The sequence below is a fragment of the Eriocheir sinensis genome, unplaced genomic scaffold, assembly GCF_024679095.1.
Source record: "Eriocheir sinensis breed Jianghai 21 unplaced genomic scaffold, ASM2467909v1 Scaffold113, whole genome shotgun sequence".
NCBI classification, from domain to species: domain Eukaryota; kingdom Metazoa; phylum Arthropoda; class Malacostraca; order Decapoda; family Varunidae; genus Eriocheir; species Eriocheir sinensis.
The window spans coordinates 764,689-783,443 of NW_026110441.1; the positions used below are offsets into that span (position 1 = coordinate 764,689).

Here is an 18,755-nt window from a genome sequence, read left to right on the forward strand (position 1 = left end):
CTTGGTGGTCTGTCCTTAAACCTAAGTGATTTTACATTAATCAGAAGACTCCAAAACGTTGCATTTCTACTCTAGTTGATATTAAGTTGAAGGAAGTGACGGTCGAGCTTATTTTGAAGGAGTCAATCGTGTTACACTGGACCACTGACGGTGGAAGCTTATTCCATTCTCGCACTACAACGTTGGTGAAGAAAAATTTGGTGCAGTCTGAATTTACTTGTCTACATCTGAGTTTTACGCCATTGTTCCTCGTGCGCAAAGTGTCATCGATCATAAACAATGTTGATCTGTCTACATTCGTGAAACCATTAAGTATTTTAAAACATTCGATCAGTTTTCCTCGGAGGCGACGTTTCTCAAGAGAGAACATGTTAAGGGTAGAAAGCCTTTCTTCGTAGGATTTGTTGCGCAAGGAAGGATCATTTTCGTTGCCCGACGCTGAACACCTTCTAATTTAGCAATATCCTTTGCATGGTGGGGAGACCAAAACTGTACCGCATATTCCAAGTGGGGTCTGACTAAACTGTTGTAGAGCGAGTATTACATCTTTATTCTTGAATACAAAGTTTCTTTTAATGAAGCCCAACATTCTGTTCGCTTTATTTGCTGCATCGATGCAGTGCTGTGAGAATTTGAGGTGTGACGCGATTTTGACCCCAAGTCTTTGACGCATTGAACGCTTTTGAGTTTAACGCCGCGCATTTCGTATTCGAACTTCTTATTCCTCGTTCCAACTTGAAGGACCTGGCACTTGTCTACGTTAAGGCATCTCCCATCTATCCGACCAAGTTGAAATTTTGTGCAAATCATCTTGGATGCTTTGCCTGTCTTCGTCAGTGAGAACAGAGTTGCCAATCTTTGTGTCGTCTGAAAATTTACTAATGAGGTTATTGAGTCCAACATCCACGTCGGTGATGTAAATAATGAAGAGCACTGGGCCAGGACTGAGCCCTGGGGACGCCACTAGTGACAGGCGCCCACTCTGAGTTAAATCCGTCAATCACTACTCTTTGTTGTCTGTTGCTCAACCAATTCGCGATCCATTGGTTTACTTGACCGTCAATACCTATTTGCTTTAATTTGTAAAGTAATTTATGATGGGACTTTATCAAACGCTTTGAAATCAAGATAGACTACGTCCAGTGATTTGGTTACGTCATAAACAGTGAAGTGGTCGTTATAAAAGGTTAATAGGTTTGATAGGCAGGATCTTTTGTTTCGGAAGCCATGTTGTGAGTCCCCAATCAATGAGTGGCTTTCAAGCTAATTCACAATTTTGTCTCTAATTATGCCATCAAGTAGCTTACCTACAACCGAAGTTAGACTAATGGGCCTCAAATTACCTGGTACTTTTTGTCTCCTTTCTTTAAAATCGGTGTCTCGTTAGCCTTTTTCCAATCTGTAGTGACGATGCCTTGTCGCAAGGAGGAGAGAGAGAGAGAGAGAGAGAGAGAGAGAGAGAGAGAGAGAGAGAGAGAGAGAGAGAGAGAGAGAGAGAGAGAGAGAGAGAGAGAGAGAGAGAGAGAGAGAGAGAGAGAGAGAGATAGAGAGAGAGAGAGAGAGAGAGAGAGAGAGAGAGAGAGAGAGAGAGAGAGAGAGAGAGAGAGAGAGAGAGAGAGAGAGAGAGAGAGAGAGAGAGAGAGAGAGAGAGAGAGAGAGAGAGAGAGAGAGAGAGAGAGAGAGAGAGAGAGAGAGAGAGAGAGAGAGAGAGAGAGAGAGAGAGAGAGAGAGAGAGAGAGAGAGAGAGAGAGAGAGAGAGAGAGAGAGAGAGAGAGAGAGAGAGAGAGAGAGAGAGAGAGAGACCTCCCCCTCCCCCCCCAACACACCCAAAAGGACATCAACACGAAATTCATTGTTGCAAGAACCTTTATTTATTTCTCCTTAACCCTACAGATAATTAAAGAATAGAAGCGGAAGAGATTAAATACTCCATAAAAAGCCTTCAAATAACATTATCAACATGAATTAAATACGAGAATAATAATAAGAAGAAGAATGACAATGATAATAAACGCGGGAAGCAAAATGTAAACAAAGAAACAAAAGACTATCGCGTATAACCGAAGCCATAATTAGATTCCACGTAATAATAATAATAATAAAAATAATGATAATTGGCCAAATAATTAACCAAGCATCTAGATAACATAACCAATATAACCTTTTTGTGTGTGAATTACATATATATATATTAGTTACTATAGATATATATTATTTCACTGTATCAGATATATATATAAAAAGCATATTGTATTTCCGTGACCCTAAGTAGTAATAGTAGTAGTAGTAGTAGTAGTAACTGTAGTAGCATTATGGATTAAGTAGAAGCGATAATAGCGATAATAGGACATAGCTGACTATTAGAAGTGGCTATTTCACTCTACACTGCTAGCCTATGGGACTTAGATGCAAGTTATTATACAGTTCAGAGCGAATATGTGTTGAGCCGTTCAAGAGATAATTCTCATTCGTACGATACATGTATTGCTATAGCACGGAAAGGGAGGGGAGAGGATGGGAAAGGATGGGAAACGGGATGGGAAAGGATGGGAAACGGATGGGAAAGGATGGGAAAGGAAGGGAAACGGATGGGAAAGGAAGGGAAACGGATGGGAAAGGATGGGAAAAGGATGGGAAAGGAAGAAAGAGAAGGGGAAAGGAAGGGAAAAAGGATGGGAAAGGGATGGGAAAGGATGGGAAAGGGATGGGAAGGTCAAGGAAAGAAAGGGAAAGGATGGGAAAGGAAGGGAAAGGAAGGGAAGGTAAGGGAAAGGATAGGGAAGGTAAGGGAAAGAAAGGGAAAGGATGGGAAAGGAAGGGAAGGTAAGGGAAAGGATAGGGAAGGTAAGGGAAAGAAAGGGAAAGGATGGGAAAGGAAGGGAAAGGAAGGGAAGGTAAGGGAAAGGAAGGGAAGATAAGGGAAAGGATAGGGAAGGTAAGGGAAAGAAAGGGAAAGGAAGGGAAAGGAAGGGAAGGTAAGGGAAAGGAAGGGAAAGGATGGGAAGGTAAGGTAAGGTAAGGTAAGGATCGGGATAGGGTAAAATATATATCCATTTACCTGTACATGAGGGCGCAGGTAAACAACACACAAAAAAAAGAAAAAAAAATCGCTTATCGTAGAACATAAACACCACCAGGTCAAACGGGGTTGCCAAGGAGTGGAAAAAAAACAGAAAAAACCCACATTCGTAATCATAGAGAGACAGACAGACACGACCTACTCTTTCTGAGGCCGAGCAAGGAACGATGGCATGGCTTTCGACACCTTAAAATCCTATAGAAAAAAAATGATATAGATACAATAATTAGAGATAGATTCGACCTCGCTGAAGTTTCCGGATTCTGCCGCTAGAGGGAGACACTGGTAAGGGTTCTGATAGCCTAGTCAAGAGGGTTGGGTCAAGGGAGTGGGATTGGATTCCTTTCGTTTGGGGTTTTGGTTGATGGGTTGAGTGGGTTGTTTTTTCCTTGAGGGTTTTGATAGCTTAGTAAAGAGGGTTGGATTGTATGGTAATGGGGTTGGATTCCTTTTGTTCTTCTTCTTCTTCTTCTTCTAGTCTAAATAAATACCAACTTTTGATAGCTGGTAAATATATATTCAACTAATCTTTTGACCAGAGAGAGAAAGAAAGGGAGACTGACATTTTGCAGTCACTTAATTCCCCAACTGTCTCTTAGTAAACTCTTTGTAAACTAAGTAAACTGTTCATAAGGGCTTTGTAGACTTGGCAAACTTCTCGTAAACTCTTCGTAAACTTAGTAACTTCTTTGTAAACTTCGTAACCTCTTTGTAAACTGTTCGTAAACTTGGTAAACTCTTAATAAAGTCTCGGTAAACTTAGTAGCTTCTCTGTAAACTCTTCCTAACCACTTGGCAAACTGTTCGTAAACTTGGTAAACTCAGTGTTGGGGTCCCAGTAAACTTAGTAAAGCCTTCAAAAACCCTCGGCGAACTTCTGTAACTTCCTCCGTAAACTGCTCGCAAACTTCGTCACTTCTTCGTAAACTTAATAATCTCCTTGTAAACTCTTCATTAGCTCTTCGTAAAGTTAGCAAGCTCTTCGTGGACACTCGGTATAAGCTCTTCACAAACTTCGCAAACTCAGCAACCTCTCCGTAAACTCAACAACCTCATCGCAAACTCAACACCCTCATCGCAAACTCAACACCCTGATCGCAAACTCAACAACCTGATCGCAAACTCAACAACCTGATCGCAAACTCAACACCCTCATCGCAAACTCAACAACCTGATCGCATACTCAACAACCTCATCGCAAACTTAACAACCACATCGCAAACTGCCCCACGCTGCCTCCCTTGAACCCTCACACCAACTATCTGACCTCTAGTGGCGGGAACGGAAACTCTGGCAGGAGGTCCGTCAAGGAGGTAAGACTAGCGGCAAAATAAGTTATAAATACGACGAATGAAAGAGCGTCGTGTGCAAGCGGTTGCCCATATTCCATTTTCTTTCTAATTTGGTCCCACCGGAAAACACACTTGAAAATAATAGTAATTAGTAATAGTAATAAATAGTAATAATAATAGCTGTAATAAGTTAGGATAAACGCACACACACACACACACACACACACACACACACACACACACACACACACACACACACAATACGTACATGGCTTTATGAGTACATGAGAAATTACGTACACACGGTTCAGAAAATACGTACACACACATACACATTCACATACACACGCTCATATATTCCTATAAGTACATGGCTTTATGCGTACATGAGAAATTACGTACACAGATTTGCGTACACATGGTTCACAAAATACGTACATACACACACTATAGAGCATGTGTGGGTTTTGAGTGCACACATACACACACACAAACACACATTCCTATACGTACATGATCATACGTACATGACTTTATGCGTACATGGGAAATTAACGTACACAGATTTGCGTACCCACAATTCAGAAAGTACACACGGTTCATAAAATACACACACACATACATACGCTCATATATTCCTATACATACACACACGCACACAAACTAGAGCATGTGTAGGTTTTGAGTGCATAAGTATACACACACACACACACACACACACACACACACACACACACACATTCGCGTACACAGACTTACATGCGTGTGCGTTTAGAAAAAGTAGACACAGACGAACCCTGAGGACCGATCTTTACCCTTCTCATCACCATTATCATCACCATCACCTCCGTCATCACCACGAGGGTACGAGTGGTGATGACGGGGAGGTGATGACAACAGCGGGCGTGGAGGTGGTGGGTCACTACTTAAGTCATCACCATAATGGGAACAGAGACTGGTGGTGATGAATAGTGGTGTTGTGGAGTGGGTTCTGTCATCACCACCACCACCAGAGTGAATATAGAAGCTGGTGGTGATGAAATGGTGATGAAGACTCAATTTTGTCATCACCATCAACACCAAAACGGGTATAGAGACTGGTGGTGATGAAATGGTGATGAAGACTCAATTTTGTCATCACCATCAACACCAAAACGGGTATAGAGACTGGTGGTGATGAATAGTGGTGTTGTGGAGTGGGTTTTGTCATCACCACCACTAGAGCGAAGATTTAGATTGGTGATGACATGGTGATGACCTGGTATAACACTCCTTCCAATCATCACCACCACCAGAGCGAAGATTTAGATTGGTGATGACATGGTGATGACCTGGTATAACACTCCTTCCAGTCATCACCACCACCAGAACGAAGATTTTGATTGGTGATGACATGGTGATGACCTGGTACAACACTCCTTCCAGTCATCACCACCACTAGAGCGAAGATTTAAATTGGTGATGACATGGTGATGACCTGGTATAACACTCCTTCCAATCATCACCACCACCAGAACGAAGATTTTGATTGGTGATGACATGGTGGTGATGGCAGTGGTGGTGAACTCGTGGTGATGAGCTGGGATAACACTCCTTCCAATCATCATCACCACCAGAACGAAGATTAGGCGTGGTGATGACATGGTGATGAGAGTGGTGATGAGGGTGGTGGTGAATCTACTCGTCCTTGAGGCGTTTGTAGAGGGACTGGACATAAGTGAATACACATTTCCAGTCTGGCTTCTTCATCACCACCATATCCTCCACATCCAACAGGGGCATGACGCCGGCTTTCTCACTAACAGGGGGAGAGAGAGAGTTAGAGATAGAGATAGCTCACTTTTACACACTTCAACATTCCCAGTCTTTCCAACATTATCTAACTTTCTTTTACTCTTTCTGAATGTTACCTAATCCTTTCCTTATTTATTTTAACTTTCTCAACCCGTTTTTAAAATCATCTAACACGCTTTTAATTTTCTGAATGTAATCCTTTCCTTATCTTTTTTAACTTTCTCAACCCGTTTTTAAAATCATCTAACACGCTTTGACTCTTTCTGAATGTTACCTAATCCTTTCCTTATCTTTTTTTAACTTTCTCAACCCGTTTTTAAAATCATCTAACACGCTTTTAACTTCCTGAATGTTATCTAATCCTTTCCTTATCTATTTTAACTTTCTCAACCCGTTTTTAAAATCATCTAACACTCTTTAACTCTTTCTGAATGTTATCTAATCCTTTCCTTATCTTTTTTAGCTTTCTCAACCCGTTTTTAAAATCATCTAACACTCTTTAACTCTTTCTGAATGTTATCTAATCCTTTCCTTATCTTTTTTAGCTTTCTCAACCCGTTTTTAAAATCATCTAACACGGTTTTAACTCAATCTGAATGTTATCTAATCCTTTCCTTATCTTTTTTAACTTTCTCAACCCGTTTTTAAAATCATCTAACACGCTTTTGACTCTTTCTGAATGTTATCTAATCCTTTCCTTATCTATTTTAACTTTCAACCTGTTTTAAAATCATCTAACACTCTTTAACTCTTTCTGAATGTTATCTAATCCTTTCCTTATCTTTTTTTAACTTTCTCAACCCGTTTTTAAAATCATCTAACACTCTTTAACTCTTTCTGAATGTTATCTAATCCTTTCCTTATCTTTTTTAACTTTCTCAACCCGTTTTTAAAATCATCTAACACGCTTTTGACTCTTTCTGAATGTTATCTAATCCTTTCCTTATCTTTTTTTAACTTTCTCAACCCGTTTTTAAAATCATCTAACACGCTTTTACTCTTTCTGAATGTTACCTAATCCTTTCCTTATCTATTTTAACTTTCTCAACCCGTTTTTAAAATCATCTAACACGCTTTTAACTTTCTGAATGTTACCTAATCCTTTCCTTACCTTTTTTAACTTTCTCAACCCGTTTTTAAAATCATCTAACACGCTTTTGACTCTTTCTGAATGTTATCTAATTCTTTCCTTATCTTTTTTAACTTTCTCAACCCGTTTTTAAAATCATCTAACACGCTTTTAACTTTCTGAATGTTATCTAATCCTTTCCTTATCTTTTTTTAATTTTCTCAACCCGTTTTTAAAATCATCTAACACGCTTTTAACTTTCTGAATGTTATCTAATCCTTTCCTTTTCTTTTTTTTTAACTTTCTCAACCCTTTTCAACATCATCTAACATCGAGCCTGCTTTCTCACTAAGAGCTTTAAACTTTTTTTTTTAAATTCCCAAACTCTTTTTAACCGCATCCAACTCTCTTTCAGCTTTTCTTCAACACTATATATTTAATGATTTCTTCGTCTTCTAAGCATTCCCAGGCCTTTTTACGCATTATCTAACCCTCTCAGCCTTTTACGTTTTCCCGACCCTTTCTCAACATTATCTAACACTCTTAAACATTTTTTAAAGATCACATATCCCTTTCTTTAACTTTTTAACTTTACAAAATCTTTTCAACAGGATCTAACACTCTATTAGACCCTTTTCAATAGTATCTAGTCCCTCTTCAGCCCCATAGCCCGTTCCAACTCCCTCAACAGCCCCTCTCTACCCTTTCAGCCTCTCTTAATACCCAATATCCACCTTTTCAGCCCCGTTACCCTCCTCAGCACCATCTATATGCCCCGTTTTCAGCACCTCAGCACTTTATACTAACCCCCTCCTCATCTCTCCAGCCCCCCCCCAGCCATCTCTACCAGCCCTTCTCAATCCCCAGCCCCCTCTAATGCCCTTATCAGACCCCTCTCCAGCCCCCCCCCCAGCCATCTCTACCAGCCCTTCTCAACCCCCAGCCCCCTCTAATGCCCTTATCAGACCCCTCTCCAGCCCCCCCCCCCAGCTATCTCTACCAGCCCTTCTCAATCCCCAGCCCCCTCTAATGCCCTTATCAGACCCCTCTCCAGCCCCCCCCCCAGCCATCTCTACCAGCCCTTCTCAATCCCCAGCCCCCTCTAATGCCCTTATCAGACCCCTCTCCAGCCCCCCCCCCCCAGCTATCTCTACCAGCCTTCTCAACCCCCAGCCCCTCTAATGCCCTTATCAGACCTCCACAGCCCCCTCCTCCACAGCCCCCTTCACTTACTCGGCAACTCGGAAAGCCAGTTCAAAGTTGTGTCGTCGGTTCTTAGGGTTCAGCTTGTCGAAGTCGAAGGCATCGGGGTAGAAGTGGTGGATCAGGGCGCAGAAAGCCATGCCATCGTTCCAACTGGTGCTGAAGTTCTCTATTTTTACTCCCTGGGGTGCGGGGGTGATGGGGAGGAAGGGGGGGAAGAAGGGGAGGAATGGGACAGGGTTGGGGTAGGAGGAGGAGGGAGGTAAGGGAGAGAATGGAGAAGTTTTGGTTAGTGACGTTGAAGTAGGAAGATAGATAGATAGATAGAGATAGAGATAGAGAGAGAGAGAGAGAGAGAGAGAGAGAGAGAGAGAGAGAGAGAGAGAGAGAGAGAGAGAGAGAGAGAGAGAGAGAGAGAGAGAGAGAGAGAGAGAGAGAGAGAGAGAGTTTCACATTAAAAGAAAAGGTATTGACAAGATTTCGTAGAGAGAAAGAAAGAAAGAAAGAAAGAAAGAGAGGAAGAAAAAGGAGAGAAAGGAAGAAGAGAAAGGAGAAAAGAAGAGAGAAAAAGAGAGAAAGATGGGAAGGAATGGAGAGTAAGAAGGAGGAAAAAAAGAAAGAAAGAAAGAAAAGAGAATGAAAAAGAGAGAGAGAGAGAAAGACGAAGAGAAGAAAACAAACAAACACAAAAACATATAAATACATAATGGAAGAAAGAGAAGAAGAAGAAGAAGAAGAAGAAGAAGAAGAAGAAGAAGGAAAACAACAGGAAAACCAAGGACGGAAGGACAGACAAGGAAGAAAAAACAATTATATATTAACTAATTATAAAAAAAAAAATCTTGGTTGTATATATATTCAGACTTATGTATAGAGGAAAGGGAAGAGGGGAAAACTTAGATAAAGGAGGGAAAGAAAGATAGGGAAGAAGAAGGAGGAGGAGAGGAAAAAATTAAGAAAAATATATGTTAAGAAAATGTCTATATAAGGAAAAATTGTATAAAGAGGAAAAGTACATAGTGGAGGGAACACTGGAGGGGAAAATGCTGGAGGAAAAGTTGGAGGAAAAAATCAATGAGGAAAATTTGGAGGAAAAAAATCAATGAGGAAAATTTGGAGGAAAAAATCAATGAGGAAAATTTGGAGGGAAAAGTTGGTGAGGAAAATTTGGAGGAAAAAAATCAATGAGGAAAATTTGGAGAAAAAAATCAATGAGGAAAATTTGGAGGAAAAAAATCAATGAGGAAAATTTGGAGGAGAAAAAATCAATGAGAAAAATTTGGAGGAAAAAAAATCAATGAGGAAAATTTGGAGGAAAAAACCAATGAGGAAAATTTGAAAAGGAAAAATATATTTTACAGAAAAATGGAAGGGAAAAATATCACTGTAAGAATGAAAGGAAAAAAAAAAGAAGAGGAAATCGTCTGAGGAAAATATCTATAAAAACTCTCTGGACAGGCGAGGAAAAAATATATATACTGACGAAAATTTGAAGGGAAAAATAAACCTAAGGAAAACTATCAATAAGAAGGAAAATTTCTATATATAAGAGGAGGAAGGATGAGGAAAAACATACATCAGGAAAATACAGGAAAACAAAGTGAATGCAAGAATTTAACATTTGAAAAAGTAAAGATTGAAAAGAAGAACAAAATCGTATATATATATTACTTTGATAATAACAACAACAATAATAACAATGAAATATATATAACAGACATTGGAAGAAGTTATTAAAAAATCGTAATAAGTTTGTAGCGATTATTATTATTATTATTATTATTATTATTATTATTATCATTATTATTATCATTATTATTATCACTATCTTCTATCATCATGCCGCAGAAGACAAGAAAAAACAATGACAAAAACAAGGAGATTCACAAAAAATCAAAGCATTCCACATATTAAAGAATTTTTGGGGCTATGCTACAGGACTATATTGGGCTAGTAACTATTGGGCTATTTTCTGCTAGTTTGGGTTATTTTGACTAGGTTGGGCTACTTTTTGCTATTTTGGGCTAGTTTGGCTTATGCTGGGGTAGTGTGAGGGCTATTGGGCTATTTTCTACTATATTGGGCTATTCTAAATACTACTGGGCTATTTTTTACATTATATTGGGCTATTTTTGTACTACTGGGCTATTTTTTACACTATATTGGACAATGCCTTATTATAATGAGCTATTTCTACACAACAATGGGCTATTTTGTACACTATATTGGGCTATTTTTACTGTTGGGCTATTTCTACAAAAGGTTATATGGGGTTATTTTTACACTATATTGGGCTACTAATGCAATGTTGGGCTATTCTTATACTATGCTAGGAAGGAGGGGCTAGTTTTTGCACTATTGGGCTAGTAATGGCAATGTTGGGCTAGTATTAGCAATGCTGGACTGGTAATGACTATGTTGGGCTAGTTTTTGCACTATTGGGCTAGTAATGGCAAAGTTGGGCTAGTATTAGCAATGTTGGACTAGTAATGACTATGTTGGGCTAGTTTTTGCAGTATAAGGCTAGCAATGGCCGGGCAGCGTCTGTATAGGCGATATTAACATAACAAGCGGCGGGCAGCATCGCTAGGCAGGCCCCGGGCAGGGAAGCCGTGTAGTACTAGGGAGGCGGCACCGTCTCGGGGGTTTGTCTTGCACTGTTTGTCTTGGTTAATTTTGTTGCCTTTGAGTTTGTAATTGATCGATTTAGTGAAAACTTTTAATCTGTCATTATTTTTGCCGATTTCTATTATGATGTGAATAATGTTTTAGTTAGTTTTCAAAGTTTTCAGTTTTCGATTGAAGCAAATATCTTAAATTGTCTTTTGGAAAACTGTAGGAGAGTGTAGGTCACAATATATGTTAGCATAGAAAAAAAAAAATCCAAACACTGGGGGTCGAGGGGGCGTGAACACTCCCCGTGGCTCCCAGTCGCGGGGCGGACAAAATATTTTAATGTCATCACCATTGCCACGCCTGTCTGGGTCCACACAATAATGTTCTGAGCCGTCCAGTGAATAGATTGAAGATCACCACGAGGCGTTAAGGGGTGACGAGGTGCTTGGTGAGGCGCGGCGCGGGGCCAAGATAAGACAACACCAATCTCAACCTTGGCATTGTTATCGTTATTATGATGATTGATATTATTATTATTATTATTATTATTATTATTATTATCATCATTAGTATAGTTATCATTACTATTATTATCATCATTGTTTCATCATCGTTGCGTCGCTGTCCTGGGTTACACATCCTGGTCAGTCCCGCTTGAAAACCACACAGCAGCGATGCCAGCCCGGACGCACGCACATACACTCACGTACACGTGTGTGCGTAAAAGTATATTGGCAATGCATAAGCAAATACGCACACGAGACTATGTACACACAAACATACCGAAACACACACACACACTCACACACACACACACACACACACTCGACATATACGTGTGTACCTTTGCATATGTGTGTGTGTGTGTGTGTGTGTGTGTGTGTGTGTGTGTGTGTGTGTACGTATTTACAATATGTACAATACACTTTTAGTCACGTGTGTGTATGTATGTACGTATGAAAGACAGAACATGGAAGAACAGCAAAATCATTATTATTATTATTATTATTATTATTATTATTATTATTATTATTATTATTATTATTATTATTATTATTATTATTTGAGTCCGTTTTGCTTATTCCGTTTTCTTCCTCTCTCTCTCTCTCTCTCTCTCTCTTACTTTCTATCTTCTATTTTCTCTCGCTCTTTCTTTTCTCTATTCTTCTATTCGCTTTTTTTTCCTTCTCTTCCTTTTTCTCTTCATCTCCAAATTTTCGTTTCCTTTTTATAACGTTTCCTTTTTTTTGCGTATTGTTGTTGTTGTTGTCTGTGGTAGTGATTGTGGTGGTTGTGGTGGTTGTGGTGTGGTGGTGATGGTGGTAGTAGCGATTGTAGTAGTGATTGTAGTAGTAGTAGTAGTGGTAGTTATTGTAGTTACGAAATTTTGGGGGCCCCAACGTCTCTGTTCTGTATGGAGGGGGCTTGGGGAGGGGGGGAGGGTGTGGGGAGGGGAGGGGAGGGAAGGGAAGGGAAAGGGAAGGGAGAAGAAGTGAAGAGATTGGAGGTGTAGGATTTCGACTGGGGAAGTGGAGGGGAAGGGAAGGGAGGGAAGAGAATGGAAGGGAAGGGAAGGGAAGGGGAGGGATGGGGAGGGAAGGAAAGGAAAGGAAAGGAAAGGAAAGGAAGGTAAGGTAAGGTGGTAAGGTAAGGTAAGAGGTAGGGAAGGAAGGGAAGGCTGGTAAGATAAGGTAAGGTAAAGTTAGGTATGGGAAGGGAAGGGAAGGGAAGGGAAGGGTTAGGGAAGGGAAGAGAAGGGAAGGGAAGGCTGGGTAAGGTAAGGTAAGGTAAGGTAAGGGTAGGGAAGGAAGGAAGGAAGGAAGGCTGGGTAAGGTAAGGTAAGGTAAGGTAAGGTAAGGGGTAGGGAAGGGAAGGGAAGGGAAGGCTGGGTAAGGTAAGGTAAAGTAAGGTAAGGTAAGGTAAGGTTAGGTAAGGTAAGGTATGGGGTAGGGAAGGGAAGGGAAGGTAAGGTAAGGTAAGGTTAGGTAAGGTAAGGTAAGAGGTAGGGAAGGGAAGGGAAGGGAAGGGAAGGTAAGGTAAGGTTAGGTAAGGTAAGGTAAGAGGTAGGGAAGGGAAGGGAAGGGAAGGCTGGGTAAGATAAGGTAAGGTAAGGTAAGGTAAGTTAGGAAGGTAAGGTAAGGTAAGGTAAGGGAATGGACGGTAAGATAAGTAAGGTAAGGTAAGGGAAGGGAAGGGAAGGGAAGGTAATTTAAAGGAAGGGAAGGCAGGGGAAGGTAAGGTAAGGTAAGGTAAGGTATGGGGTAGGGAAGGGAAGGGAAGGGAAGGTAAGGTAAGGTAAGGTAAGGTAAGAGGTAGGGAAGGGAAGGGAAGGGAAGGCTGGGTAAGATAAGGTAAGGTAAGGTAAGGTAAGGTAAGGTAAGAGGTAGGGAAGGGAAGGGAAGGGAAGGCTGGGTAAGATAAGGTAAGGTAAGGTAAGGTAAGGGGAAGGGAAGGGAAGGGAAGGTAAGGTAAGGTTAGGTAAGGTAAGGTAAGGGGTAGGGAAGGGAAGGGAAGGTAAGGTAAGGTAAGGTAAGGTAAGGTTAGGTAAGGTAAGAGGTAGGGAAGGGAAGGGAAGGGAAGGGAAGGCTGGGTAAGATAAGGTAAGGTAAGGTAAGGTAAGGTAAGGGGAAGGGAAGGGATGGGAAGGGAAGGGAAGGTAAGGTAAGGTAAGGTAAGGTTAGGTAAGGTAAGGTAAGGGGTAGGGAAGGGAAGGGAAGGGAAGGGAAAGGAAGGGAAGGGAAGGGAAGGGAAGCAGAGGAGAGAAAAATCGCCTGAGGAAAAGATGGAAGAGGAGAGATGGGGAGGGAGGAAGAGGTGAAGGGAAGAGAGGACGGGGAGAGGAAGGGGGGAGGGGTAAGTTGTCAGTGAGCCAAAACAAACAAACAAACAAACAAACAAACACATTAACTGATTAAGGAAAACAAAACAACAAAACAACAACAACAACAAAAAAAGGATGCAATTAACACTTTGGAGGGGAGGGAGGAGGGAGGGGAAAGGGGAGGAGGGAGGGAAGGGAAAAGGGAGAGGAAGGGGAAACGGGGGGGGGAGAGGAGGGAGAGGAAATGTGGGGATATGGGGAGAAAGGAAGGGAAGGAAGGGCGGGGGATATGGGGAGAAGGGAAGGGAATTGGGATATGGGGAGAAGGGAAGGGAAGGAAAGAGATGGGGAGAAGGGAAGGGGAGGAAGGGCAGGGGATATGGGGAGAAGGGAAGGGAAGGAAAGAGATGGGGAGAAAGTAAGGGAAGGAAGGGCGGGGGATATGGGGAGAAGGGAAGGAAGGAAAGAGATGGGGAGAAGGGAAGGGATGGAAGGGCGGGTGATATGGGGAGAAGGTAAGGGAATTGGGATATGGGGAGAAAGGAAGGGAAGGAAGGGCGGGAGATATGGGGGGAAGGGAAGGAATTGGGATATGGGGAGAAGGAAGGGAGGAAGGGGGGGATATGGGGAGAAGGGAGGGAAGGGCAGGGGATATGGGGAGAAGGGAGGAAGGGCAGGGATATGGGAGAAGGAAGGGGAGAAGGGGGGATATGGGGAGAAGGGAAGGAGGAAGGGCAGGGATATGGGGAGAAGGGAAGGAAGGGCGGGAGATATGGGGAGAAGGGAAGGAAAGGAAGGGCAGGGGATATGGGGAGAAGGGAAGGGAAATGGGTTATGGGGAGAAGGGAAGGGAGGGGGAGATATGGGGGAAGGGAAGGAATTGGGATATGGGGAGAAGGAAGGAAGGAAGGGCGGGGATATGGGGAGAAGGAAGGAATTGGGATATGGGGAGAAGGGAAGGAAGGGCGGGAGATATGGGGAGAAGGGAAGGGAAATGGGATATGGGGAGAAGGAAGGAGGGAGGAAGGGGAGATATGGGGAGAAGGAAGGAAATGATATGGGGAGAAGGAAGGAAGGAAAGAGATGGGGAGAAAGGAAGGAAGGAAGGGCAGGGGATATGGGGAGAAGGGAAGGGAATTGGGATATGGGGAGAAGGGAAGGGGAGGGAGGGCGGGAGATATGGGGAGAAGGGAAGGGAAATGGGATATGGGGAGAAGGGAAGGGAAGGAAAGAGATGGGGAGAAAGGAAGGGAAGGAAGGGCGGGGGATATGGGGGGAAGGGAAGGGAATTGGGATATGGGGAGAAGGGAAGGGGAGGAAAGAGATGGGGAGAAGGGAAGGGAAGGAAGGGCAGGAGATATGGGGAGAAGGGAAGGGAATTGGGATATGGGGAGAAGGGAAGGGGATGGAGGGCGGGGGATATGGGGGGAAGGGAAGGGAAGGGACGGAAGGGAGGCAGAAGTTGGACAGGGTATAAGAGGATATGGTAGGAAAGGAAAGGAAGGGAGAGAAGGGAAGGGAAGGGAAGGGATGGGAAAGGGGAAGTTGGACAGGGTAACAGGGTGAGAGATGGGGACAAGGAAAGGGAAGGGAAGGAAGGGAAATGTTTGGACAAGGTGGAGCCGAAAATATTAGAAAAAAACACCACAGGGTAATCAAACAGGGGGAAGGGGGGGTGGTCACGGGGGGTCCCGCGAGGGGGCAGAAGGGGTACTACACACGGGTAGGTACACTGGGGGAGAAAGGAAGGGAAGGGAAGGGAAGGGAAGGGAAGGGAAAGATTTGACAAGGCGGAGCCGAAAATATTAGAAAAAAAACAACACAGGGTAACCAAACAGGGGGAAGGGGGGGTGTCACAGGGGGGTCAAACGGGGGGGGGGGAGGAGGAGGAGGAGGAGAGGGGGGAGAATGGAAGGGAGGGGAAAAGTTGGACAAGGTGGGGACGAAAATATTAGAAAAAAACAACACAGGGTAACCAAACAGGGGGAAGGGGGGGGGGGTCATAGGGGGTCAAACGAGGGGGCAGGGGCTACGGGAGGTCAGTCCACACGGGTACCTTGTAGTCTCTGGTGCGGCACTGACACCAATTGAGCAGCAAGTCCTTCACCCCCGAGGCGCTGCGGGTGAGCTGAGTCGACAGCTGGAAAAGAGGAGCGCCGCCCGCGGGCCCGCCTCTACCGCTGTGGGGAGGAGGACCAGGTGAAGAGGGGGGAGAGGGGGAGAACGTGCATGGGGAAGCTGCCTAAGAACGTGGGAAAGCTGCAAAAATCGTGGGGAAGCTGCAAAGAACGTAAGGAAGGAAATATAAGGTGGACAGAACGTTGGGGAGGTAATTTAGGACTGGGGAGAACGTGGGGAGAACGTGGGGAGAGGCGAGGAGAGCAGAAGCGGGGCAATCGTAATCTGTAATCGTAATCGTAATCGATTACAGTTTTTCAAGTAATCGTAATCGATTACCCTATTATTTATTTTCAAGTAATCGTAATCGTAATCGATTACATTAAAAATGTAATCGTCATCGTGACTACTTTTGCGATTACATTATCCTCGTCGGTTACACAGCGGAGCCCAAACTTGCGAGGGTTAGGAATCCACTGTGTGCCCTGTCAACCACTAACAATAGTCTACAGGCCAGGTAGGCGTCCGTTTAAGGATAAGAATTTCCAGAGTTTAGTTTTCATTAAATACAACAAAAAAACCTAAAGTTTTAGTTAATAGTTTCTCGTACACAAGTATGCATGTACTCCAAATGTCTGTAGTAATTCAACCAATTAAATATTTAGTACCGTGGTACATGTATAAGAAATTTGCAAGTTCACCTTTCAGTCCTTCCTGTAATCACGATTGTAATCACGAGTAATACATCATGTAATCGTAATCGATTACACCGAATTTTATTGTAATCGTAATCATGAAAATTTGAAGTAATCATAATCGTAATCAATTACATAACATAAGTAATCGCCCCAATGTCTGGTGGAGAGACCGTCGAGATCGTGGGGAGGCTGAAAAGAACGTGTGGGGAGAGGGGGGAGAATATGAGGGTGTAAAGAACGTAGGGGAGATTATAGCGAACGTGGGGAGAGGGGGAGAGATCGCGGGGAGGCTGTAGATTAATGTAAAGTTTGGCATAGGCTGAAGCTGCGCCTGTCCCCAGCTCTCATCTCAGTATCCTCCCCCCTCGAGTCTGTAGGGGGGAGGGAGCCCATTACCCCGGGACACAGGGGAGGGGGGACACCCGGGCTACCCCAGTGTGCCTTACCCAGGGGAATGAACATTTGTCTGGGCCGGGATTCGAACCTAGCCCCGTGGTTCGTAGGTAGGCATGCTAACCACTGGACCGCGGAGGCAAGCTGGGAGGCTGTGCTGAACGTGGAGGGGTGTAAAGAACGTGTCAAGAACGTGTGTGGGGCTACGACTGGGGTGCTTCGGTGGGGAGACGCTGGCGGTGTGTGAGGGTGCGGGGGGCGTGGTGGGGGGCAGGGGTGAGGGTGTGGGGGAGGCGTGGGGAGGCAGCATGGGCGTGGGGTGAGGGAGGGGGGGATGTTCAGCTGATATGGGTTTGTTTACACTGATCAGCTGTTTAGGTTTGTTTACTTTTGATCATCTGTTTTGGTTTGTTTACATTAATCAGCTGTTTCTCTTTGTTTACTTATGATCAGCTGTTTCTCGTTGTTTACTTGTGATCAGCTGTTTCTCGTTGTTTACTTGTGATCAGCTGTTTTGGGTTTGTTTACATTAATCAGCTGTTTCTCTTTGTTTACTTGTGATCAGCTGTTTCTCTTTCTTTGTTTCTTTCTCCGTCTTAAGGAACAGCTGATTGCATTCTTTGTTTCCTTAGTGATGTTTGACCTTCAGCTGTGTATCTTTCTTTCTTATTTTCTCGTATCTATATTCCTATCTTTATCAAACCTTTAGCATTTTCTTTGTCTTCCTTTCTTCTCCTTTTATCTATCTTTCTCTATCAAACCTATAACTTTTTCTTTATCTTCCTTTCTTTCTCTTCCTCTAAAACAATCAGCTGTTTGCCTATTTTCCTTTCTTTTTCTTCCGCCTATCTTTATCAAAACCATCAGCTACTCCTTTTCTTTCTTTCTTCTTCTTCTTCTTCCTATCTTTATTAAACCATCAGATGTTTGTCCCTTTCTTCGTCTTTCTCCTATCTTTAAATCATCATCTTTTTGTCTCTCTTCCTTTCTTTATCAAATCCATTATCTTATCTCTCTCTTCTTCCTCCTCTCGTTCAAATATTACAATCAGTTTCCTTATCTCAATATTCATTCTGGTTTCTTCGTGTCTAGTTCAACATTAGGTCACTTGAGGTCAACAGAGGTCAGAGGTCAGGTCACACATCTGTACACACTTGACTGAAGGCGCAAGGCAGGTGTGTGTGGGGGGGGGGGGGAGGGGCAGGCAGGTTTGGAACACGTATGGAACAGGTATGGCTAATGAGGTTAAATTGATATCGTAGTTAGGTCAGGTGTAAGTATGTATGTATGTATGTATGTGTGTGTGTATGTGTGTGTTTTCTCCCTCTGTGTATGTATGTATGATTGTGTGTAAGATTCTGTGTGTGTGTGCGTCCATGTGTGTGTATTCGTTAAAGTATGTACGGATAAATGTGTGTGTACGTCTGTGTATGGCTGTGTGTGTGTGTGTACGTCTGTGTATGGCTGTGTGTGTGTGTGTGTGTGTGTGTAAGGGGGGAGGGGTATGGCTGTCTTATCACTGTCTGTTCATTGTCACACCTGTACAGAATAATCAACTAAATCTAATTAACTGGCAGGTGACTATCTATCTCAAGCAAGTGTCTTTCTTAAGCAGGTGTCTATTTCAAGCAAGTGTCTATTTCAAGCAAGTGTCTATTTCAAGCAAGTGTCT

The 18,755-nt window shown here is 43.0% G+C and overlaps 1 protein-coding gene and 2 long non-coding RNA genes across 3 annotated transcripts; 1 reads left to right on the top strand and 2 right to left on the bottom strand.

Moving 5' to 3' along the window:
- Positions 1-2,770: 2,770 nt before the first annotated feature.
- LOC126989344 (uncharacterized) lies at positions 2,771-6,168 on the top strand. Its single transcript, XR_007743216.1, has 3 exons — positions 2,771-2,894; positions 2,976-5,485; positions 5,556-6,168. It is a non-coding gene; the product is annotated as an uncharacterized LOC126989344 (long non-coding RNA).
- A 10-nt stretch (positions 6,169-6,178) lies between these two features.
- LOC126989345 (uncharacterized) lies at positions 6,179-8,119 on the bottom strand. Its single transcript, XR_007743217.1, has 3 exons — positions 7,277-8,119; positions 6,990-7,195; positions 6,179-6,827 (listed from the first exon to the last, which is right to left on the bottom strand). It is a non-coding gene; the product is annotated as an uncharacterized LOC126989345 (long non-coding RNA).
- Positions 8,120-8,463: 344 nt separating this feature from the next.
- LOC126989349 (smoothelin-like) lies at positions 8,464-16,054 on the bottom strand (the record flags this gene model as incomplete). Its single annotated transcript, XM_050847973.1, is given in 2 exon segments — positions 8,464-8,619; positions 15,925-16,054. Coding segments are annotated over 2 exon segments (286 nt in total), but the record flags the coding sequence as incomplete, so codon positions are not given.
- Positions 16,055-18,755: the final 2,701 nt, after the last annotated feature.